This window comes from Geotrypetes seraphini, chromosome 3 (genome assembly GCF_902459505.1).
Source record: "Geotrypetes seraphini chromosome 3, aGeoSer1.1, whole genome shotgun sequence".
Lineage (NCBI taxonomy): Eukaryota > Metazoa > Chordata > Amphibia > Gymnophiona > Dermophiidae > Geotrypetes > Geotrypetes seraphini.
In genome coordinates, this window is record NC_047086.1 from 24,803,211 (window position 1) to 24,828,485 (window position 25,275).

A 25,275-nucleotide genomic window follows, 5' to 3' on the forward strand; every position below is an offset into this window, starting at 1 on the left:
ATTGGCTGCCAGTTGTATTTAGAATTCAAAACAAAGCAATTATGTGATGTCATCAATTTTTATATGGTATGATCCCTGAATTTTTTGAGAGTTTGATGTCTAGGTAACAACCATTAAAATCATTGCGCTCCGAAAGTTCAGCATTGCTGAAAAATGCTTGAGTACCTGATTGTAAAAACCGCTTAGAAAACCTTGATAGGCGGTATATAAAATCCTAATAAACTTAAACTTTGCTGAAAACGAAAGCTAATCCTAAATATGTGGAAACGAATGCCATGACTTTCACATGTGCAGGAGTTGAGGTGTGGAATAGCCTTGTTGGTCAAATTCGAAAATGTAGAGACAGGAACTCGTTTAGGAAAATGTTAAAAACACAACTATTTGTAGATGCATTTCTTTGAGCAATTGACCTTATGTAAAGATTGAATCTGTCTGTTTTTGTTCCTATCTTGTTCTGATTTTTTAATAATTTATGTATGTAACTTTTTGTAAACCATTTTGGAAAAAATACGATTAAGAAATTTTAAAAATAAATAAAAATAAAGCAGTTAGTTTGGAGTTTCAGAACGTATGGTAAATATGGTTCAAAAAATCAAGGAAGAGCAGGATTTGTTCCTTGCCTGACCCAAAAGTTGACAAACAGTTGCCAAAAGTAATAGTCGACAGTGTCTGAGAATTTTTTTTAAGATAACGAATTCAGCAGAATGTATCCCGGCAAGAAAGATTACATTTCTGTTCAAGTTGATGGAGTCAAAGATATAAAAAACTCAATGAAGAACCCGCATTGGCCGAAAAAAATGTTTCTGGGGCCGCACAAATGCTGCAGCAAGACAGAGGAGGGAGCTGGCAAGATGGTAAACACCCGGGTCAGCAGAGGAAAACACTGCATTGCCCTCGACTGGGGCCACACAAAATACTTCATGGGGTCACATGCGGCCCTTGGGCCGCAGGTTGGACACCCCTGGTTTAGGGACTTAGACTTTTTTTTATTATCCCCCTCTAAGCTTTTAAAATTTTAGTGCATCCATTTTTATTTATTTTTTGGTCTACGTTGAGGCGCTTTACATACGTTAGCTTCAAGAAAATGTGCATTAGTTCTGTTGAATGGATCTTTAAAATGGATCATCAAATTTCATTTGTTACGCTTATATAACCAAGGAAACATTTGCTTCAAAATTGTGAAAATTTTGCAGGGATACTGTACATGGTTGTGGTATGGTATCAAGCAAAGAGCTGTATCTCCACAAGTATTCTACTGGTGGATCTTAAACTTTACTAGAGTTCAGCTGGATCATGTAAGATTCAGCACAAAAGTTTGAATAAAATCTATGATGGTGACATGTGGAGCCCTAGACCACTAGACATGGAATGACCCTTAAGTTTATTTATGCTAATATCGAATCTTACTTGTTATTGGTTTATTTATGTATCCAGACATACTTTGCTTGCGCCCTCTCCCCCCAAGCAATCGAAATTAAATAATTAGTAATTTTTATTATGCAGTGTTCTGTAGGGAAGGTTGTTTGTTGAGACGAGCCAATCTCCAATTTAGCAGGACTAAATCAGGCAGATACTCTTCTGCATGACTCATAATCTGGGCTCCGCTCACAATTTATTACCGAAACTGTAATGGCTGCGATTCTGGATTACCTTCATAATTTATTTAGTAAAGGTACTAGTGCTCTTGTACTGCATTTGACCTGAGTAGTGCTTTCGACTTGGTCGACCACAAAAAACTCCTGGAATGCTTGAATAGCATTGGCATCCAAGAAAAGGTCTACTCATGGTTGCAGGGGTTCTTAGAATCTCGTACCTACCAAGTAGATATCAATAATTTTAACTCGGTCTCTTGGAAAAACCCATGCGGGCTTCCGCAGGGATCGCCACTTTCACTGACGCTCTTTAATATCTATCTTCTCTCGGGCCAAGATTGTCAAATTTAGGTGCTCAATTGTTCAGTTAATGCTGCTGATATTACAATAATAGTTCCTTGTAAAACATCATTGAGTAGTATAAGCCACATTATTGAGGCTATCTTTGATGCTATAGAAACTTGGATGTAGTCATTCAAATTAAATGCCTCCCCTCAACAACTACCCCAGGATTCATATATATTCATCAAATAATAATAATAATTTTATTCTTATATACCAAATCTTTGCAATATACAATCCATTCCACAATCAAAATTCTGAGTGTTACCCTTGATTACAATCTAACTATGAAACATCAAGTTGATACTGTGATTTGGAAGGCTTCCTCCAAGCTGTGGAAATTGCATACACCGAGATCCTATTTTGAAGCCCCAATATTCAGATCTCTGGTTCAGTCTTTAATTTTGAGTCAGCTCGATTATTGCAACATAGTAAATCTTGCAGGAACTAAGAAAAACATCCTAAGAATGCAAATTATTTAGAATATGGCAATTAAACTTATATATAATCAAAGGAAGTATGACCATATTACTCCACTGTATCGAGCTGCATTGGCTTCCAGTGGAGGCATGTATTTAATTTAAGCTGGGCTGTTTCTATTATAAAGTCACTACTAGTCAAGCTCCACAATATTTGACCGATTCATTTGTCTTTTCAACTCAGAAAAATCCAAGAAAAACTCATATTTTATTTGTTTTCCCTTCAGTTAGTGGATGCAAGTACAAAAAATTTCATGAGTGACAACTTTTTTTTCAAGTTGCATTGCATGATAGTGACGAAGGGCTCCTTTTACTAAGGTGCACTAGCGTTTTTAGCTTGCGCTAAACGAAAAATACTAACGCAAGCTCTATGGAGGCATTAGCATTTAGCGTGTGCACTAAAACCACTAACGCACCTTAGTAAAAAGAGCCCTAAGAATTTGTTCCTAACCTCTTACTCTTATCTTCAATTTAGAAAGAAGTTGAAAACTCATCTTTACCAAAAATTCATAGGCAACTAATTCTTTAACTATTTCATCCTGTACGTATTGCTAATCTTTTGTAAACCGCATTGAACTACCTGGTTATGCGGTCTAGAAGTTGATTATTATATTGTATTTATTGTACTGATGTTGTCTAATAACACGGAGGAGGAGGAGGTACCGTGGGGTATATGAAGAGTGTATCCCCCTCAAACTTCATTGGTTTGTAGGGCTGTCTGATACCCCTTTCGGACCTCTTAATATACTCAATTTTTGGGTTTATTAGTCTGTGGACTCTGTGACTCTTTGGTTTCAAGCTTTTCCCTAGCAATAGCAGCAGATGAATCCAGAGACCAATGGGATAGCTCACATCTACCAAGTTTCAAGTTCAAGTTTTCAAGTTTATTTAACTCTTGATGTATCGCCTATTTTGAATATTCTAAGCGATGTACATAATATAATAAAACAATTATAAACATAAAAACGTTAATATAAACTTAAAAACATCAATTTTCAATATTAACAAACAAGAAAGCGAGGAAAAGGGGGTAAAGTTACATTAAAGGCATAGGAAAAAAGGGAAAAACAAAAGGTTGGGTAAATAATTTCAAGGCACTCTTTGTAAAAGTTAATTTAAACAAAAAAGATAATTTAGAATTTTTAAAGGTCATAGGCGTCCCTAAACAGGTAAGTTTTTAAAAAATTTTTAAAAGCTGAGAAATCTTGTTCCATTCTAATGTATTGGGGAAGGGAGTTCCACCAATGTGGACCTGCAACAGTAAAAATATCTGCTCTTCTCGTACCGATAACTTTTAGGGAAGGAATAGATAGTAAGTTTAGTTCAGATGAACGTAAGGATCGTTGTGGTTTGTAAGGGATCAGTGATTTTGATATGAATTGTGGTTCGCTAGATATTAGAGTCTTAAAGATTAAAAACATTAGTTTGTACATTATCCTATGGTTAATTGGTAACCAATGCGCATCTATCATCAGTGGGGATACATGGTCAAATTTTTTGGCGTTGTAAATAAGTTTAATAGCCGTATTCTGGATAATTTGGAGTCTCCTTCTTTCCTTCTGAGTGATGTTTAAAAATAGGGCATTGCAGTAGTCGATTTTTGCGATGATAAATGAATGTATTAGGATTTTTAAAGAGGAAGGGTTAAGGAATTTGGAAATGGCTCTTATCTGACGTAGTTTGAAGAAACAGTTTTTGACGATAGAAGAGATATGTTCATAAGATAAACTATCATCAAGTATAACCTCGAGAATTTTAATTGAAGCTTCAGTACTGATAGGAAAGTTATTAAGAAAAAATGGTTTTGCAAGACAAATGTCTTTTTTCCAGTTGAATAGAATGGATTTGGTCTTATTGATATTTAATGATAATTTATTTGAATTCAACCAATTATGTATTTGTTCTAGTTTATGGTTTATGGAGGCAATGTCTGTGACACTTTCGGGATCTAAAGGATGGATTAGTTGAATATCATCCGCGTATGCGTATGGAATAAAACCTATGGCCTGACAAGTTTCTAATAGTGGCGATAAAAAAATATTAAATAATAATGGAGATAAAATGGATCCTTGTGGGATTCCGAATGTTGAGGAAAAAGTAGTGGAGTCTTCGTTGTTAAATTTCACAGATGAAGTACGATTGTTAAGATAAGATTTAAACCAATCTAGAACTTTGCCGCTTATACCTTTTTCTTCTAGTCTATTTAAAAGCAAGTCGTGATCGATGGTGTCGAAGGCAGCTGAAATGTCTAAAGAAAAAAGGATTACGGATTTGTGATGGTCTAGATAGTATTGGATGTTGGAGGTTAGACCTATTAAAGAGAATTCTGTGCTATGATGGACACATGGAACACCCTTCCGGAGGCCGTGATAAGAAATAGCACAGTACAGGGTTTCAAGGATGACCTGGATAGGTTCCTGGAAGACAAAGGGATTGAGGGGTACAGATAAGAGCAGTGGAAGGTTTAGAGATAAGTGTAGAGGTAGGCAATAAAATTAGTCAGGGACCGCTGACCAGGCAATATGCCTGATGGGCCGCCGCGTGAGCGGACCGCTGGGCTGGATGGACCTCTGGTCTGCCCCGGCGGAGGCGACTACTTATGTACTTATGTACTTAAATCCAGTTTGATGAGGATGTAGTGCATTTGTTTTTTCAAAAAAATCGGAAAGCTGGTTAAATATTAGTTTTTCAATAAGTTTAGCCAAAAATGGAATATTCGCAATCGGACGATAATTAGATAATTCATTGATGCTGGTTTTATAGTTTTTAACGATAGGAGTGATTGATGAAGACTTCCATTGTGGTGGTACTGTTGATGTAAGTAAACTATTTTGGATAATGGACAAAATAAAAGGGCCGAAGTGTGAAAAGTATTTTTTCAAATAGAAAGGAGGGATTATTTCCGATCGAGAGCTTTTTGTGTTGACCTGGGAGAAGAGGGATTCAATATCTTTTAGTGATGGGATTGAAAAGTTTGAACATTTAGCTGTCGGTATGAAATTTGGTTGATTAGAGTTAGAGATAGTGGTAGATGTACTTTGAGTGAAGGAATTCCGAATATTATTTATCTTAAGATTGAATGCGTCAGCTAGGTCTTGGGCTTTGAGTGAGGATATGCGCGAAGAGGTTTGTAATTTATTTGTGGGGTCCATTGATTTTAAAATATTGTAGAGAACAGAGGAATTTTTTGCTTTTTCAATTTTTTTAGAGAAGTAAGACTTCTTTGCCAGGTTAATTTTAGTTTTGTATATAGAAACCGTGTCCCTGTATTTTTGTAGATTGTCTGGTGTCTTATTTTTACGCCATTTTCTTTCTAATGAACGTAATTGCTGTTTAATTAAATGTATCTCTGCACTATACCAAGGATTATTAATCTTGCGTATGGAAATGGTTTTAGAGATCGGTGGTGATATTGTATCTAAAAGTAATGTCAGGGATGAGTTCCAGGCTGATAGTTGACTTGTGATAGAATCGGAACGAGTGGTTAGAATGCCTGGATCAAGGAAGGAAGTTAAATCTTTGTCTTCCAGATTTTTAAATTCTCTATAGGTAATAATTTTAGTTTTGGGTGAGGTATCAGTATGAGTAGTTTTAGGCAAGTAAAGTCTAAAAGTTATAAAATGATGATCAGACCAAGGAATGGGAGAGACCATCAGATCAGAAAAGTTAGTCTTTTGTGAAGATGGCAAAAAGATCATGTCCAAGGTATGGTTTGCTATGTGTGTAGGGACTGTTATTTGCGGGTGGATGTTAAGAGGGATGAGAACGTTAAGTAAATCTTGTGTAATAGGGTTTGAGGGATCATCAAAATGGATATTTAAATCGCCAAGGATGTAAGGAATATTAGTAGCTGAGGAGAAATCGAATAATGTGTCTTGAAGTAATGAAAGTTTGTTGGAGTTTAAAGGTGGTGGAACGTATAGTAAGAGAAAGTTAATTTGGCTATTAAAATTACATTTTAATTGTAGGTATTCGATTGAAGCTGATTTTGGAGATTTATCTAATATACTTAGAAAATTATTTTTAAAGATGACGGCTATGCCTCCGCCCTTGCGGTTGTGTCGATGGTTAAATATGTAGCTAAAGTTTGGAGGACAGCAGTATGATAGATAGGCCTCTTCTCCGTCTGCAAGCCAGGTTTCTGTGATAAATAAAGCCTGAAGGTTATTATTTTCAATTTCGTCTTTAATTAAGTGATATTTATTTTTGATGGATCTGGCATTAATGAGGCCGAGGCTGAATCTGTTGGCATTGAGGGTTCCTAAGCTATTAGGTACAAATGTGGTAGGGATGTTTATAAGAGAAGAATAATGAAGGTTATTAAGTTTATGTTTTATGGGACGATGACCCCAAAGGGATGGGATATTGTATTTCGCTATTGTGTCTGGCATTATTATGTTTGGTTGGAAAAGTAGGGATAATTGTTTATGAAGAAAGAAAAAGCCTAACAATATAAGATATAATAAACCAATAATGTAACGAGTTCTGGATCTAATGGAAGTGTGAGTGAAATAAGTATATTGAAGTTTTGTGGCGCCCTCTGGTTGCGCACGAAGGAGCGCACTAAGGAGCAGAACCTGCTCCTTTTGCGCGCTCCTTCGGCGTGCGCCGCAGAAGGCTTGTTTAAATAGAACATCAGCTGACCTGATGGGGGAGGTGTCCGGCTCGCCGCCGCTGTGCGGCGGCAGAGGAAGCTGAAAGCTAAAAAGATTAAACAGTAGAACAAATTAAAACAGAGGTAAGACTAAAAGTTTAAAATAACATAAAACATTAGTGAGGCAAGGCAGCAGAGTTCTGAAGTGCCAGGTAGATAGTGCAGGAGTGCAGAAACTGATTAACAGGTGGTCCTATTGGCTGGCACGCCTCCTGTTTATCCAGTATTCTCTATCTCCCAGCAGGAAAAGGTCGTTATTCAACTAGCTCCTGAATTCTGGCTGTGACTGGAGCTTTATTTTCTCCTGTTGAGGTTTCTCTTCAGTGAGACTGCCATTCTGTTTCTCCTGTTGAGGTTTCTCTTCAGTGAGACTGCCATTCTGTTTCTCCTGTTGAGGTTTCTCTTCAGTGAGCTGGCAATGCTATTTCTCCTGTTGAGATTTTCTCTTCAGTGAGACAGGGGTGTCCGGCTGAACGGTGCCGGCTTTAGGGGTTACACCTGGGCCCCCCCAGGTCCCTGCCTCACCCTCCCTCCATTGCTAGAGAGTCTGACTGGGTCTCAATTTTTTTCTTCTTTCCCTTCTCTGTAAAAGAAAAAAGAGACCACAGTTGCTGCATTCTGCTGTTACTGCTGATCAACCAGCTTTAACTGGCTTCAACCGGCCCTAACAACAAGCTTGTGAGTATGTCTGTTTGAACTTCAGGTTCTGCTTGGGAGTCTTAGTAATGTGGGTTCGGTCAATGTACGTTTAATGCATGGATATTTTATTGAGGCTAAGTTTTATGACTAGAAATCCGTGGAGGGAGCCGGGACTTCCCGCCCTTTGCATGCACACGCTTGGTTTCCTTGTTGGCAGTAGCGGAGCAATTTCATGCTCGCACTTGTTCTCATTGTTGGGTTTCAGTGTAGCAATAGTAGTCCTGTTTATTCTGAGGCTCTCTTTCATCGGTGTTTGTCACGGCCATGTGCAGCTGATTGTGCAGGTGGCGGTTTATAGCAGCGCGCATGAGATGGGATATGTATTTTTCTGGCGCTGTGGGCCGTTCTTCTGGTTATTCCCTGAGTCTGATTTTCTTTCTATGCAAGCCGCGGCAGGGTAAATTTTGTGGGGCTTGAATCCGACTATGTTTCTAGGAGCGTTGATGCAGCGGCCACGTGTCAGCGAGAATCAGGTGTGCGCTTGGGTCTCCGGCGATGGCGGGAGAGCTGCAGCGTTCCGGTAGTTTGTTTCCAGCTGACTTAGGTCAGGGTATGCCGGGGCTTCTCTCCTTTCCAGTTCAGACAAGTTGTATGTGTTTCACCAGCTTTGGGACAAGCTTGGGCAGATTTATATGTCTATGTCTGTGTTCCTGCTGTACTCCCTTGAAGGAAGCTGCTTGTTTAATCGGACTCTGGGCACTCAAGGGGTTTACCAGAGAGACTCTGACCTGTGCTAGGTCACCCAGTCTCGGTTTGTCTCCGGGGTCATTCCATGTCAAGTGATCAGATTCTTGGAAAGTGCCCTGCATGACCATCACGGATTTTGATGAAACTTCATATGCAGAGTCCACCATGTCTCAAACGAACTTTGGTAAAGTTTTAGTTTCGCCTGTGGAATATTTGTGGAGATATAGCCATTTGTTTGACCCCATACCACAATGAAATACAGTACGACAATGACATTCTGACAACTTTGAGACACAATATCTCCCAAGCTGTGTTTCCAAAAAAACTGAAACTTAGCTACCCTGCACAACTTTTTGAGCTCTGTTCATTGCTACCAATAACAATTTTTGCCGAGCACTGATTGAATGCCTGAATTACAGTAAACTTGGCCGAAAAAATTAGTGCTCCAAAAAAGTCAAAGTTTGACATTACTTAGCTCCCACAATAATTGAGTAATAAATGCGAAATTTGGCGCATAATGTCTCAGTACAACATTGTTTTCAAAAGTACAATTTCAACCTCCAAGCTCTTTCCATTAGTTTACAAATTAAGTGTAAAGTTGCTAATTTGTGTAAAAAGGCCAAAAATAGGGTATTTTCAGCCTGCTTTTACAGAAAAATACCTTTTAGAAACTCTTTCAAATCAGTCTCATTAGAAAGAGCATATTTCAAACCCCCTAAAAAAGTGGACTTCATTTTTCAACGCAGGTTAACAATGGCTGAAAAAGGGGGACAAAGTTGGGAGACGTTGCCACGGCAACAACCTCTATTTCAACATAGTTCTGTCATTTTTAAAGTTACAGTTTTGTATTGACGTAGTATTATTACTACTCTATTGCGTTGGTCCATGGTGACATTGTCACTACCAGTTCAAGAGTTTGAACTGGCAACCCCATCTCTGTGCAATACCAGCCACGGGTGGGCCACTTCGTCCAGGTTCTCTAGCCTCGCATTTGGTTTCTTTGTCAAGGTTCCAAAGCCTTTTGTTGGTATCTTTCTGGTTCCAAAGCCAATGATGAGGGTGTCTTATCCTAGGTTCCCAAGCCTAAATTGGGTATCTTATATGGTTCCCAAGCCGAAGTGAAGTCCACTTTGATTTTAACTGCCAGCAATCTTTATAACATTCTGTTAAATTTTTGAGCCACTTTCTTCAATGCAGTTTCTGGAAATTGATATTGGCGGCCGGATGATGTAACTGAAGGGGCACAAAGCATGCAGATGAGGTGTTGCTCTGGAACCCAACAAACGTCTTGCCTTTCTGGCCAATAAAACGAATGAGCTGGACCGTGAGGATGCATAAATTTTATCAATGCATCATTTTGTTCAATTGAGACTTCAACAACGTTGCCTATCCACCATTGATTATCGTAAGTACAGGCAACGTAGCAACCAGGAAAGATTTCGGACACTTTCAAATTTGGAATGGCAGTATCAGAAATTTTGGCAACAAAATTTATTGTGTCATTTGAAACTTTGCTGACACGAACCGAGTTTGAGTCGACTGGTACAAATTGGTGGTGCTCTCTGGTACCGGCTACTGTGCTGCTTTCATGCCATCTTTCTTCTTGAAACTTTTTGCTTTCTTCAATTTCTTCTTTTGGAACATAAATGTATTTAACTCCGTGTATATTTTGGTCACAAAAGTTAAATAGATCCTTTGGCGTCAATATTTGATCCGTTGATGGTCTTTGGAGGCTAGCCCGGGCAGCCAGTCGTTTAGTTGTTCCACCAACTCCATCGCAGGGTGATTTTCCGTGGCTAGTTCCAAAAACATTCCATTCAGCCTCAATGTTGAAATCATTTCTGTGATTGCACAAATTCACAAAGTTCTTGTAGTTTTTATATTGTGCAGCTGAGCCATCACTGAAGTAGTATATTTTGGTAATGTTTGTTTGAGTTACCAAAAATTCGATCAACTTTTGAATAAACACGTGTACAGATATCGTATCATGTTGCATATGATCAGAAATAATGCAACAGTTTACAACTTGCAATGTGCCCACTTCATTGAGGTAATATGCAACAAAAGGATGTACCGTAGCTTGTGAATTTTCCCAGTGAAAGCCTTGGGCGGCATCCTGTACAACAAATGAGTAATTTTCAGCGAAATCCATCAAAACGATCATTTCCGTTTCTTTTAAGCCTGTCTTCAACATCTTCAAATATTCACTTTGATGTTTTGAAATGAAATGGTGGCTTGTCAACTTCCAAATCTTGCTTGCAAGTCTTTCAATAAAGTTGTCCATGGTTAGTATGCTTGTTTCTAATGTTTCACGGTCAGCGTGAACCCATTGTTTAAATTCTATTGATTCTTCTGGATCTAAATCCTTGAATATTTCTTCCAGGTATGCTGTTAGTGCTTCTTCACCAGGGCAGTTTTGACATCATTGTAGCATACAGTCCTTGACATTTAGGTCGCACACAGTTTTTTCCATAAGAACTTTGTAGATCTCTTTGACATTGGCGCCTTGTAGCATGAGCTTTACATTTTGATGTATCGTGCAGGCACACACGGAGTGTGCACCTGATGCACCAACGGTTACACACCACTTTGGCCTGAGCTCACATAATTTGGAAAAACCAATTTCAGTTCCGTATTTGTTACAGTACGCCACGTACAGCTCTTTTAAATTACACAACAGCAGCCGCTTTTGTACTTTTAAACCATTGAGGCGGACTGAAATGCAATCTTTTTTGCCAGGACATATTCTGCTGAATTCATCGTCTTCGTAAAAATCTTAAACTCTATTTGCAATTTCTTTTGGAAGGGACTTGCCAATTTTTGCATCAGGTATAGAACAAATGCCTTTCTCTTTCTTTACTTTTTGGACTGTTCTGACCATGCGCTCTGAAACGCCAAACTTCATTGCTGTTTCCTTTTTTGACCAACTTTTTGGGGCCATCGTCAATAATTGAACTTTCATTGACCTGTTGGATATTGCAATTTTCGTTTTCATTTCTTCAATGAGGTCAGTGTAATCTTCACATAACTTGCATTCTACAGACTGACGAGACGGCCCAACTTCTTCAGCTGAAACTCCAGCAGCAGATGTAATCTTCTTGGCTATCACATTCTGCACATGTTCAATTTTTCGTATCACATAGCCGGCTTTATCTCTACTAGCTAACCTTCGAATTTTCAATGGAGAGGTTCCTAAAGCAGTCAAGCTTTGATCAACTGCATCGGAGATGCTGATATCAAAATCGTCTGAAGATGAAGATGCTGCAGTAGCTTCACTCATTGAAACGTATTGGGCTTTGCACCTACTGCAAAGTTTCTGACCTGGCTTGATATTTATTTTTGCCAATTTTCTAAAATCATTAGACATGGCAAGATCGACTTTTAACAATCCACTTTGAACAATATGATTTTTCTTTTCAAATGGATTACAACACGATGTTTGCTTTAATTCGTATTTGTCGAGATACTTTGCTTTGTGGTGGAAGCAGATTTGGTCTTTATCCATCAGTTCAACTTCAGAGCGCCGAGTGATAAGCAATTTTTCATCGGTTGACAAATTATGTAAAAAAATGAGCCCACATTTTTTAGAATAAAATGTGCCGTCATGACACTTTGACAACAATTTTTGCCCAATGGCACAGTCTGGCAGAAAAGGATTATTATTAGTCGATTCGTTGGCATCCATTTTAAACTGAATTAATAATAATGTGGATCTGAAAAAGAAAACAAGTTGTAATTTGTGATCTGCATGCAACAAAATTATCACCTCAATTTCTAGTTAGGAATAATCATTAATTAAGAACACTATAATTGTACCCAAAGCTTGAGTAAAAATAAACAGGGAAAAACAGTGTGAAAAGTGACATAATTGTAAGTTGAAACGTAGGCCGTTTCCATGGTGACATCTCCCAACTTTGTCCCCCTTTTTCGGGCATTGTTAACCTGCGTTGAAAAATGAAGCCCACTTTTCTAGGGGGTTTGAAATATGCTCTTTCTAATGAGACTGATTTGAAAGAGTTTCTAAAAGGTATTTTTCTGTAAAAGCAGGCTGAAAATACCCTATTTTTGGCCTTTTTACACAAATTAGCAACTTTACACTTAATTTGTATACTAATGGAAAGAGCTTGGAGGTTGAAATTGTACTTTTGAAAACAACGTTGTACTGAGACATGCGCCAAATTTCGCATTTATTACTCAATTATTGTGGGAGCTAAGTAATGTCAAACTTTGACTTTTTTTGGAGCACTATGTAGCAGTTTTAGGGGACGTGTCACTGTTTCTGTGGTGTTGCATTGTATGCAGAATTTGGTTTCTTGGTTCAATTTAACTTTTGTCTACATATTTCTATTTTTAGTTTGTGATTATTCCATATTGGGCGAGGGGGTATCTGTGTTCTATGTTTATGAAAAGGTCATGGTTTTCTGTTAGCATCAACTGTTCAGGATCAATTGACTGTATAGGATCTGGCTTGTTTAGTTTTACAATGCGTGTGTTGGTGTTCTAGTGCTCACTGCAGTGTTTAAGATGCTGCATTTTCCTAGGTGCACCCTTATTGTGTGACTCATGGATTAACATAGTAACATAGTAGATGACAGCAGATAAAGACCCGAATGGTCCATCCAGTCTGCCCAACCTGATTCAATTTAAATTTTTTCTTCTTAGCTATTTCTGGGCAAGAATCCAAAGCTCTACCCGGTACTGTGCTTGGGTTCCAACTGCCGAAATCTCCGTCAAAACCTACTCCATTCCATCTAAACCCTCCCAGCCATTGAAGCCCTCTCCAGCCCATCCTCCCCCAAACGACCATATACAGACACAGACTGTACAAGTCTGCTCAGTACTGGCCTTAGTTCAATATTTAATACTAGTGTTTAAGCCTGTTACATTAACGGGTGCTAGTAAAGCCTCCTTCCCTCACATGTCCCCTATTTTCAGCCCCAGCTCCAAGCCCATTTTTTACCCCCCCCAGCCCCCTTCTCCCATCTGTTCCCTTTCAGCCTGAGCCCCCTTTTCTCACCAGCAGCATTTCCCTCCCCACTCCACTTCCCTGTCCAGCAGCACCTCTTCCTTGCTCCCCCGACCCAGTAGCACCCCTTCCCTGCTCCCCCTGTCCCTCTTCATTGCTTCCCTGGCCCAGTAGCACCTCTTCCCTGCTCCCTCTGTCCCTCTTCATTGCTCCCCCGGTCCAGCAGCACCTCTTCCCTGCTCCCCCTGTCCCTCTTCCCTGCTCCCCCGGTCCAGTAACACCTCTTCATTGCTCCCCCAGCCCAGTAGCACCTCTTCCCTGCTCCCCCATCCTTCTTCCCTAGTCCAGTAGCACCTCTTCTCTGCTCCAGCAGCACCCCTTACCTGTTTCCCCGGTCCAGTATGCAGCGTTGTGAGCATCGCGGCCGGCTTTTGCGAACCTCGTAGGCCGCTCTGCCCCTCAGAAGTACGTTCCCTCTGATGCGATCGCTTATGTCAGAGGAAACGTTCTACTCAGGTGCTGTGTGGCCTGCAAAGTTTGGTACAGCTGGCCACGGGAGCAGTGCCCGACCCTCATCGGCTCGAAGCCCTCCTCCCGGCAGCCGCCGCTCCGCACCGCCTTTCATGCGCCTTAGCGAGCATGCGCACTCTGCCGACCACAGAACTACAGATCAGGGAACACGGCGGTAAGAGTGTGCATGCGCGCTTAGCATTTTATTATAGTAGATTATTTTCTGATTCTAGATCCTCTGTGTTCATCCCACGCTTCTTTGAACTCAGTCATCGTTTTTCTCTCTACCACCTCTCTCGGGAGCGCATTCCAGGCATCCACCACCCTGTCCGTAAAGTAGAATTTCCTAACATTGCTCTTGAATCTACCATCCCCTCAACCTCAAATTATGTCCTCTGGTTTTACCATTTTCCTTTCTCTGGAAAAGATTTTGTTCTACATTAATACCCTTCAAGTATTTGAACGTCTGAATCATATCTCCCCTGTCTCTTCTTTCCTCTAGGGTATACATATTCAGGGCTTCCAGTCTCTCATACGTTTTGTGGCGCAAGCCTCCTATCATTTTCGTCACCCTCCTCTGGACCGCCTCAAGTCTTCTTACGTCCTTCGCCAGATACGGTCTCCAAAACTGAACACAATACTGCAAGTGGGGCCTTACCAATGACCTATACAGAGGTATCAACACCTTCTACTGGCTATGCCTCTCTTTATACGCCCAGAATTCTTCTGGCAGCAGCCACTGCCTTGTCACACTGTTTTTTCACCTTTAGATCTTCAGACACTATCATCCCAAGGTCCCCCTCTCCCTGTCGGTGCATATCAGCTTCTCACCTCCCAGCATATACAGTTCCTTCTGATTATTAATCCCCAAATGCATTACTCTGCATTTCTTTGCATTGAATTTTAGTTGCCAGTCATTAGACCATTCCTCTAACTTTTGCAGATCCTTTTTCATATTTTCCACTCCCTCTTCGGTGTCTACTCTGTTACAAATCTTGGTATCATCTGCAAAAAGGCACACTTTTCCTTTTAACCCTTCAGCAATGTCACTCACAAACATATTGAACAGGATCGGCCCCAGCACCGAATCCTGAGGGACTCCACTACTTACCTTTCCTTCCTCCGAGCGACTTCCATTGACCACCACCCTCTGGCGTCTGTCCAACAGTCAGTTTCTAACCCAGTTCACCACTTTGGGTCCTAACTTCAGCCCTTCAAGTTTGTTCTGCAGCGTCCTATGAGGAACCGTATCAAAGGCTTTGTTGAAATCTAAGTAAATTACATCTAGCATATGTCCTCGATCCAGCTCTCTAGTCACCCAGTCAAAAAATTCAATCAGGTTCATTTGGCACGATTTACCTTTTGTAAAGCCATATTGCCTCGGATCCTGTAACCCATTAGATTCAAGGAAGTACACTATCCTTTCTTTAAGCAACACTTCCATCATTTTTCCAACAACCGAAGTGAGGCCTGTAATTTCCTGCTTCATCCCTGTGACCACATTTGTGAATAAGGACCACATCCGCTCTCCTCCAATCCCCAGGAACCACTCCCATCTCCAGAGATTTGTTGAACAAGTCTTTAATAGGACTCACTAGAACCTCTCTGAGCTCCCTTAGTATCCTGGGATGGATCCCGTCTGGTCCCATCGCTTTGTCCACCTTCAGTTTTTCAAGTTGCTCATAAACACTCTCCTCCGTGAAAGGCGCAGAATCTACTCCATTTTCTCGTGTAACTTTGCCAGACAATCTCAGTCCTTCTCTAGGATTTTCTTCTGTGAACACAGAACAGAAGTATTTGTTTAGCACATTTACTTTTTCCTCATCACTCTCCACATACTGGTTCCCAGCAGCTTTTAATTTAGTAAATCCATTTTTAATCTTCCTCCTTTCACTAATATATCTGAAAAAATTTTTGTCTCCCTTTTTTACATTTTTAGCAATTTGGTATCTCTCTCCTGGCTTCTTTCAGTTTCACCCTGTAGTCCTTTCTGCACTCATCTTCTTGGTTTTTTTTATATTTCACGAACGCCAACTCTTTCACCTTTATTTTCTCCTCCACTAGTTTGGAGAACCATATCGGCTTCCTTTTTCTCTTGTTTTTATTTATTTTCTTCTCATAAAGGTCCGTAGTCATTTTTATCACTCCTTTCAGCTTAGACCACTGTCTTTTCAATTCTCTTACGTCCTCCCATCCTAACAGCTCTTTCTTCAGGTACTCTCCCATTGCATTAAAGTCCGTATGTTTGAAATCTAGGACTTTAAGTATCGTGCTGCCACTTTCCACTTTAGCTGTTATATCAAACCAAACCGTTTGATGATCGCTACTTCCCAGGTGAGCACCCACTCAAACATTAGAGATACCTTCTCCATTTGTGAGGACCAGATCCAATATCGCTTTTTCCCTTGTGGGTTCCGTCACCATTTGTCTGAGCAGAGCCTCTTGAAAGGCATCCACATTCTCCCTACTTCTTTCCCATTCCGCAGATGGAACATTCCAGTTCGCATCTGGCATGTTGAAATCTCCCAACAGCAGCACCTCCTCTTTCTTTCCAAACTTTTGGATATCCACAATCAGATCCTTATCAATTTGCTGCGATTGAGTCGGAGGTCTGTAGACTACACCCACGTAGATAGAAGTTCCATCTTTTCCTTTCAGAGTGATCCATATCGCTTCTTCCTCTCGCTAGGTCCCTTGCATTTCGGTCGCTTGGATATTGATCTTTACATAGAGAGCTACTCCTCCACCTTTTTGACCATCTCTGTCCTTCCTAAAAAGATTATATCCCGGTATGTTTACATCCCATCCATGTGATTCACTGAACCATGTCTGTTTGATAGCGACAATATCTAGATCTGCCTCTAACATCAGGGCTTGCAGATCATGAACTTTGTTGCTTAGACTGCGAGCATTTGTGGTCATCGCTTTCCAGCTATTTTTCAGCAGTAATCTCCTTTTTCATATAGATTTTTGTTTCGTTTCACTTTCCGTTGCAATGCTAAGAAATGAGTTGCTGATATTGTTTATGTTGCAATCTTTACTACTATCACATCTTTTCTTTTGCCGGGGGCGGTCTCTAAAATTGTCCTTCATACATACACCATCCCCACCTTCTAGTTTAAATGTCTAGAAACATATTGTCTAAATTTCTCTGCAAGGTTTATTTTTCCTGCTGTAATAATATGTAGCCCACCAGTGCAATATAGCTTCTTGTCCTTCCATATATTTCCCCATCCTCCTATGTACCTGAAGTCTTCTTGATGACACCAGGCTTTGAGCCATCTATTAAAGTCCTCTGTGTTTTTCACTCTTTGCTCTCCCTTTCCATATGCAGGCAGAATTTCAGAAAAAGCTAGTCTTTACAAAAGGTTTCAAGCCTTTACCAAGCTCCCGAAAAGCTTTCTGTGCTGCAAGTGTGGAGTTGTTGGCCAGGTCATTTGTTCCCAGATGGATAACAACATCAGTGTTAAAATCCTTAGTTTCTTCCTTAATTATAGTCCGTATTTGCCTGGAACTCCTGGTAGCTGAGGATCCTGGAAGACATTTCACTGTTACTAAAAATATCTTTTTTATATAAAGGATGGGGTTGTTAAAAAAATGATCAGCATTGGCTGTCATATATACTAGGTACGCCACTGGATTTAATGACCCTATTCTAACTTTAATGTTGACGTAGGTGTTGAGTCCCCCCCACCAAACACACACTATAAAGAATTAAATTAAAGTTGTACAGTGGTACCTTGGTTTACGAGTGCACCAGTTTGCGAGTGTTTTGCAAGACGAGCAAAACATTCGCAAAATTGGCGCCTCGGAAACCGAGCGTGGCTCGATTTACAAGCGCCCCCCGTGATCCAGCACCCTCCTCCCCGCGATCCTGCTGCCCCGCGACCTGAAGTCCCCCAGACCCACCCGAATCCGCTTCTTACTTTCAGCTCGGCCTCGGCACCGGTACCTGCATGTCCTGTTCGTTGGTGCCGGTGCCCAAAGATCGGTCTCCTCTTCTCTGCTGGGCCTTGAGCATCTGCGCATGCTCAAGGCCTGCGAGTTCACGTTCTCTCCGAGAATCTCAGAGAGAACGTGAACTCACAGGCCTTGAGCATGCGCAGATGCTCAAGGCACAGCACAGAAGAGGAGGCCAATCTTCGGGCACCGGCACCAACACACAGGACATGCCGGTGCCGAGGCCGAGCTGAAAGTAAGAAGTGGGTTTGGGTGGGTCTGGGGGACTTCAGGTCTTGGTGGTGGGGTGCCGGATCGCGGGGAGGGGGCTTCGGGGGGGGGGGGAGCAATGCCAGTTCTCGTGGGGGGGGGGGGGAATAGAGCAGCGCCGCTGGCCTCGGGAGGGGGGGGAACGTATCAAAGCGAGTTTCCATGATTTCCTATGGGGAAACTCGCTTTGATATACGAGTATTTTGGTTTACGAGCATGCTTCTGGAACGAATTATGCTTGTAAACCAAGGTACCACTGTATTAACATCAAGCAGCTTTCAAATGACATAAGCAAATAAAATATTTTTAATACATTGCTAATTATTACCTGCATCTTTACCTAAACTGTTTTACCCTAGCTTTCACTATGATCTTTATCTGCTACTTTTTATTTTGCTTTAGTGCAATCACACAGGTCTCCTTCAAGGCTCAGTAACACCTCTCCATCAATTAAGTGGAAGAGGTCTGGAAGTGGGGATCGCATCTCTTTCATATCCTCAGTGAGACCTCAGGAAAGAATCTAGTGATCAAAACATTATTAGAGGTGCTGTAGAGCCATTTCTTTTATGACTGGATGAGCAATATATATATATATTTTTAGTTGTTTAAATTCATGCAGAAATAAAAGGCTAGATTGAACCTAATGACTTCATTAACGCATTTGTCTTTTTTAAACCTCAACCATTTGAAAGAGGGCACATATGGAATTATTCACTTCTAGAATTGGATACTTCTTAAATTTAGTAAAAATATTTTGGCACAAATGTCAAACCTTAAAAAAGAAAGTCATATTGAGCATTGGAAAATAATAATAAAAGTAGTACACATTTAATTTTCCCCACCACCAAATTTCCCCGTCCTGACCCACCTGGCTACTTTTTCATGCCACTTGGCTGGAAAAAATTTCTGGGGAGAACACTGTTACACATGGCATGTAATAGGTACAAAAACTGATGAAGAATTGTTGCATATATATGTTTTTTGATTGTAAAATGAAGATCTGTAATGCTTTTTATGACCCACCCTAATCATACCTACAACATGCTCCCTTGGAATCTGTATGCGGGGCTTTCTGCATGTGTAAATAGCATTTTGAAAATGCCATTTATACATAACAGCCAATCTACATGTGTCAGTGCTGGTATATAGTCATGTAGAAGTCAGATAAGGCTTCTGAAATGACCTATATACCATATTTTTTCGCTCTATAAGACACAACGTTTTCCCCCAAAAAAGTGGGTGGAAATAAGGGTGTGTCTTATGGAGCGAAACCCCCCTCCCGTACCTGTATTCAGTCAAGACACAACGTTCACCCCCTTCCTTACCCTCCCTCCGCGTGCTTCTTCCCGTCCCCTCCTCCGTTACCGTATTTTTCGCTCCATAAGATGCACCTGACCATAAGACGCACCCTAGATTTAGAGGAGAAAAACAAGAAAAAAACATTCTGAACCAAATTCTCCCTGCAAGGCTCTGCACCCAACCCTACACTCCTTGCCAGGCTTTGCACCCTGTAGCCCCTCCCCGCCATGCTCTGTACCCTGTCTCCCCTCTGGTGGTCTAGTGGTAGGCCGAGACAGGGCAGGCAGGCCTAGTGGCTGGCAGGCAGGTAGGGACAGGGTATGCAGGCAATCCTCCCCCCTTCTAGGCATCCCCCCCAGGCAGGCAGGCCTCCCCCTCCTCCCAGGCAGCCCCCCCAGGCAGGCTTCCCCCCTCCAGGCCTTCCCGCAGGCAAGCAGGCAGGCCTAGCCTCTCCCTGCTCCTCCCTATTTTTAATTCGGCAGGGCAAGCCCCGGCCCCCTCCCCCCTTACCTTTTTTTCCATTCTGGCACCCTCCCTTGCTGGACGCGGATTCCTATCTAGGCCCCATCGGTTCCCGCAAGCAGTGATGGCTGACGTGGCTGCCTCCGAGTCCTCTTCTTTTCCCTTACAGCAGAGCAGCGCACAAGGCTGCCTGCCTGGTCAGTTCTTGTGGGAAGTGGCCTGTGCGCCGCTCTGCTGCAAGGGAAAAGAAGAGGACTCGAGCCGCTTCAGCCATCACTGCTTGCAGGGACCAGACAGGCAGCCGTGTCTAGCGAAGGAGGGCACCAGAATGAAAAAAAAGGTAAAGGGGGGGAGTTGGGGGTTGAGGGGTCTAGTGATAAGAGGCGTTCAATTCATCTAAATAAGCTGTTCTATCATAGGTGCTCCCCCTCCCGATGTGTTCTTGATTGATCCTGCTGCCTATAGAGAGCATCAATTATAAGATTTGCTTTGTAGGATAGACTGATTCTGTAGCCTAGTGGTAGTGCTGTACTATCATGCAGAAGATTGGGTTTTGTTCCTGAGTGCAACTACTGCTTTAACCTATGAATGTGTATAAACATGTCCAGAAGGAGGCTCTGTAGGTTGTGCATGAAAATTTCCATGGTGCTAAGAATGCTGAGTCTATTCCTTCCTGTCTTTGTAAGGTTTCTCATAAAAAGTTGATGGAACATGGCAGTTTTGAGTTGAGGTTGCTGTCGAACTTAACCCAAGAGAACGGGGTTTGGAAGAATCCATTGCTACAGAGTATTCTTTCCCAAGAACCACTGGAGCAAGAGAGAGGTATGTTTTGTGCTTTATTTATTATTTGCCTAAAAACCTAGGCGACTTACAATAAAAACATCCAAAATGTTGAAACAAACGCACACAAAGAATCATCAGCTGTATTATAGCAAAACTTCCTTAAGGCAGGATAGTACAGGATTATTCCAAAATATATACAGTCATTGTTTCGGCGAAATGCCTGAACAAAAAAATAAGTTTTTAATAACTTTCTGAATCTCAGCATGTTTTTACAGAAATGTAAAGTTCCAGAAATACTATTCCATAGAACAGGACCTGTCACTGAAAATAAAGACTTTTCTGTATGTACATAGTGCATATCCCCTCTTATTCCCACATCCAGCAGCATACATTTTTCAGATCTCGGTGTACACGCTTGGCTTATATGTTTGCAAAATGTTATTAAAATATCTAGGCAATTTTCCATACATTTCTTGATTTACCAACTTAAGAATCTTATAACAAAGCATAAGGTAGATGTTAAATTAAAGACAAGTAAATATGGCTTGATCTGTTAAGCCTAGTCAGTAATTCACTTTTGCACAGCATTGTTCTGCAAGAGATGCTGGGTTCCAAATGTTGTTTTTTATTTTGTTCAATTTCTTTCCCTTATTAAAGCTAGAATTAAAAAAACGAGTGCTTCTTGTGCAATCTCACTTTATTCCGGAACCAGTGGGTTTTATTCATTTCTGACCACTAGGCACTGTAGAAATCTTCAGATGATTAAAGCCATAACCCCTCCCCTCTGCTAGTATATCCGGCCTAGAGCATGCCCAGTAGAATCCAGTTTTGCTTTCTACATGCCAAGCCTGTAGGAGCTAATTTCTTCTGTTCGTGCTTTCTTTGAATAGTTTTAGTAATGTTTTCGGTATTTCCCTCGCGGTTCTGCCATCGTGCTGTGGAGGTTCCCTGTGGGGGGAGGGGGGGAAGAGAACATCCTTGCGGCGGGAGATCGCAGACGGTTGGAGAATGTCTGCTTCTGGGGGGTTCCCTGCATGGCAGTAAGCCCCCTGGACATCCTGCAGGACAGATCAGGGCTCCAGGATCGGGAACCAGCTCACCCCAGGTTCGTCCACTGGTGATGCAGGCTGAACGGATCCATGGAGGCGTGTCTGGGATCCGAGCTGGACTGCGTGCCTCCGCCAGGTGGTTGTGCAATGTATCAGAGGGAGGCGGAGGTCACTGGCCATGGTGGTTGGGCCGGTGCAACAGTCAGAAGACTTGAAATCCTGCTTTACAGCTTCCTGAGGCATTTGATCTCCCTACAAGCTTCTACAGCATTGCTGGTATTTCTCACATTCAGCACAATGGAACAGTGAGTAGCAGTGTGACAGCATGTTTTGGCGATTTTGGAGGTCTTAAGGGTTTTTTGACTGGTTTCTCTGCATGCCCTAACCCCTCCCTTCCCCCCTTCTAAAATCGCCATTTTCTGTGGATTCTTGTTACTTTCCCAGGCAATTTTATTACAAAATTGGCACCTGGTGGTCATCTTGGATTTTCCCGATTTGAATAAATCAATATTTTTTTTATAGTTAGGAGCTTTATTTTTGCTCCAAGCATCATAGATGGCCTTCCCAGATTGAAATGAATTGATTTCATGCCTCGTTTGTGGTGGATGGCTCTCAGTTGCACAGCCACATTCCGTGTGCGCTGCAGCCCCCAAGGGGTGACTAAATTTGCATGGAAGCGGTGCCTTTCGTCTCAGGAGAGACCCTCCTTCAACTTTCTGCCCCAATTTCCACAAAAATCGCTTGTGGGGGCTTTCAGGTGAACGTTGGCAGCATTTCAGCATAATGCAAGCACATTTCTGATGAAAAACTTTATAAGTCCTCCAAGTACTCTTAGTCTGAGGAGCATAGGGCAACTTTCACCACAGGAGTCCTCCTTTTCCCCAGGAATTGTGCGTAGGTTCTTTCAGGCATAACTTGTACAGAAGTCCATGCCTGTGATCATCCCACCAATGTCTAGGCCGTCTGTGTTCCCCAGCAGGAACTCTGGAGCGTAAAAAGGGCGATGCCCACGATGGTTGGGCGCTCTCCTGATCCCTCTGTCTTTGTAGGGAGGTTCGGCGGTGGCCACTGATGTGGAATGTTTGGCGGAGCTTTGCGATCAGGCTCCGTGTGGATCTTGGGATCTGGCTGACAAACCCACAGCACGCAGGTTCCTAAAACCTGCTTGTCTGGAGGACCTCATCACAAAAGTGCTGCAGGAATGGTCGCTGCAGCAGGCTCAGCCAGTTCAGCAGGAATGTTCTCTCATGAGTGATCAAGAGACTGCTACCTGCCTCCTTCCCTTGATAACCCCAATGCGGGTTATATCCTATTGGAGATTTGGGGATAACCCAGAGGGTTCCCCTGGCTTGCACCTGGGCCATGGCAAGAATTTGTCCCATGACAAGTGGTTTTACTAAATGCTTTGCTTCTCCGAAGGTGGATTCAGCTGTGACTTAGGTCACCATGCGCACTTCTTTCTCTCCTGTCGGAGGAGTGGTCCTGAAGGATGTTCAGGACAGATGTATGGATTTCATCCTTGCGTGCCTTTTTTAATTCAGCTTTGGCCAGGGTCGAAGCGGCACCAGCCTTGTTCTTTGTTCCACGGGTGTGCCTCTCCACACTTCAACTTGCCCTGTCACTGCAGTGCTGCGTGATTTGGAATTTCTCATCTCTGGGGTGGTATTGTATGGCTGATGCCTTATCTTACATTCTGAAAGTTTTCGCCAAGCTGTACGCTGCTTCAGTGTCTACGCGGAAGATGCCGCAGATAAGGCAGTGGTCTGGGGACTCCTCTGAGGCCTTCCTGAATACGTTTCCCTTTTAGGGACGGCGTCTGTTTGGCCAGGGTCTGAATGATCTGGCAAGTGTACAAGACCTCAAGCCAAAGACTTTGTCCAGGAACAGGACACGTCCTCATCAGTATGCGGTCCTCCTTCCTCAGGGCAGAGGTACCCTGCGTTCTCCAGACCCCGTTTCAGGGGGTCTGGCTGTCAGCAGTCCTCAAACGGATGTCCAGAACCCCCCTACCCCCACCCAAGAAGACAGTTCTGGCACCTGACCTTTGGCTCTCTCCCACGCATTGGGGGGGGGGGGCTGTCTGCTTTCTTGGCGGAATAGGAGACCGTCACATCAGACCGCTGGGTCTTGGAGGTGTGGCGCGACGGGCTCACTTTGGAGTTTTCACATCCTCTCTCCATGTTTCCCCTGCAGACCGTCCTGAGGTGGTGCTTCGGATGCAGGCTGTGATCCACAGGTGTTTGAATCTTGCGGCCCTTGAGCCCATACCAGAAGGCGACTTGGGTTCAGGGCAATACTCGATATGCTTCATCAACCCAATGAAAGACTCCGAAGTTTGGAGACCAAGCCTGGATCTCAAAGCGGTCAATGCGGCAATGAAGGTGCCCCGATTACAAATAGAGAAGGTGCGTTCTGTCATTGATTCACTAACGTCAAGGGAGTTTCCGACCTCTCTGGATCTCATGGAGGTGTATCTTTCCGGCGCACAGGAAGTTTTTGCGGTTTCATGTCCTGGAGCAGCACTTTCAGTTTGTGGCTCTTACCTTTAGCTTAGCGATGGCGCCAAGGACCTTCACCAAGGTGACTGTGGTAGTGGTAGCGCATCTTCGCTGTTTGGGTTTCCTGGTCCACACGTATCTTGACGATTTGTTCTTTAGCGCTCCCTGTGGCCGAGGGGATCCAGGTGGTTCTGCGGGTGGTCCATTTGTTGCAGTGTCTAGGCTGGGTGATCAACCTTCAGTGGAGTCACTTGAAGCCCACCCAGAATTTGGAGTAACTGTGGGTTCTCGCTTTCTCATGGGATAGAATGACGTGTTCCTTCCATCTCCCTTCATGAGAAGATTCGGACAGTCATCAGAGACTCCTGGCCACTCAGACCCCAATGGCCTGGCAGCATTTCCAGGTCCCGGGGTTTGTGGTGGTGAAGATCAATGCAGCTCCATAGGCTAGAGCTGGACTGTCTCTTGCAGCAGGCTCTGTTGTCCCGATCGGCTGTAAGAGGAGAGGAGAGTAGCAGGAGAAGAGCAGAGGGGGACAGCAGGAGAAGCTTGGAGGAGGAGGGGAAAGCAGGAGAGAAGGAGGCAGGAACAGAAGGGACAGCGGCGAGAGTTAGCTCTGCACACCCCCGACGTCATCCATTGGAGCTCCCCCTTAAAAGGGGAGGGGCCAGCGGCGCTCAGCCGTTTGATGTGCATCAAAGCCGCTCGCCTTAGCAAGAACGCTTTTGCGAAGGGCCTTGACAAGGGACAAGCCACTACTAAAGGAGAGCAGAAGGAGATTACAGCAGACGCAGAGGATACGCAACCAGGCAGACACAGCAGGTAAAGAGGACACGCAACCAGGCAGACACAGCAGGTAAAGAGGACACGCAACCAAGCAGACACAGCAGGTACAGAGGACACACAGCCAGGCAGACACAGAGGGCACAGCAGGCACAGAGGACAGTCACAGCAGACAAAGAAGACATCCACAGCAGACCAGCAAGCGGGCAGCAATGGAAGCAGGATGTTGAGCAACCCAGTTTTCTGCACCATCTGCCATATGT

General features: G+C 42.8%; 1 protein-coding gene across 3 annotated transcripts in view; it reads left to right on the forward strand.

Annotated features, from left to right (window-relative positions):
• Nucleotides 1–25,275, forward strand: part of ZNF292 (zinc finger protein 292) — a 191,282-nt gene that overhangs the window by 46,376 nt on the left and 119,631 nt on the right. For all 3 annotated transcript variants that reach the window (XM_033937210.1, XM_033937211.1, XM_033937212.1), the window contains exon 4: nucleotides 20,586–20,721. In XM_033937210.1, the coding sequence (XP_033793101.1) occupies nucleotides 20,586–20,721 (136 nt within the window). The remainder of the gene's footprint in view (nucleotides 1–20,585; nucleotides 20,722–25,275) is intronic.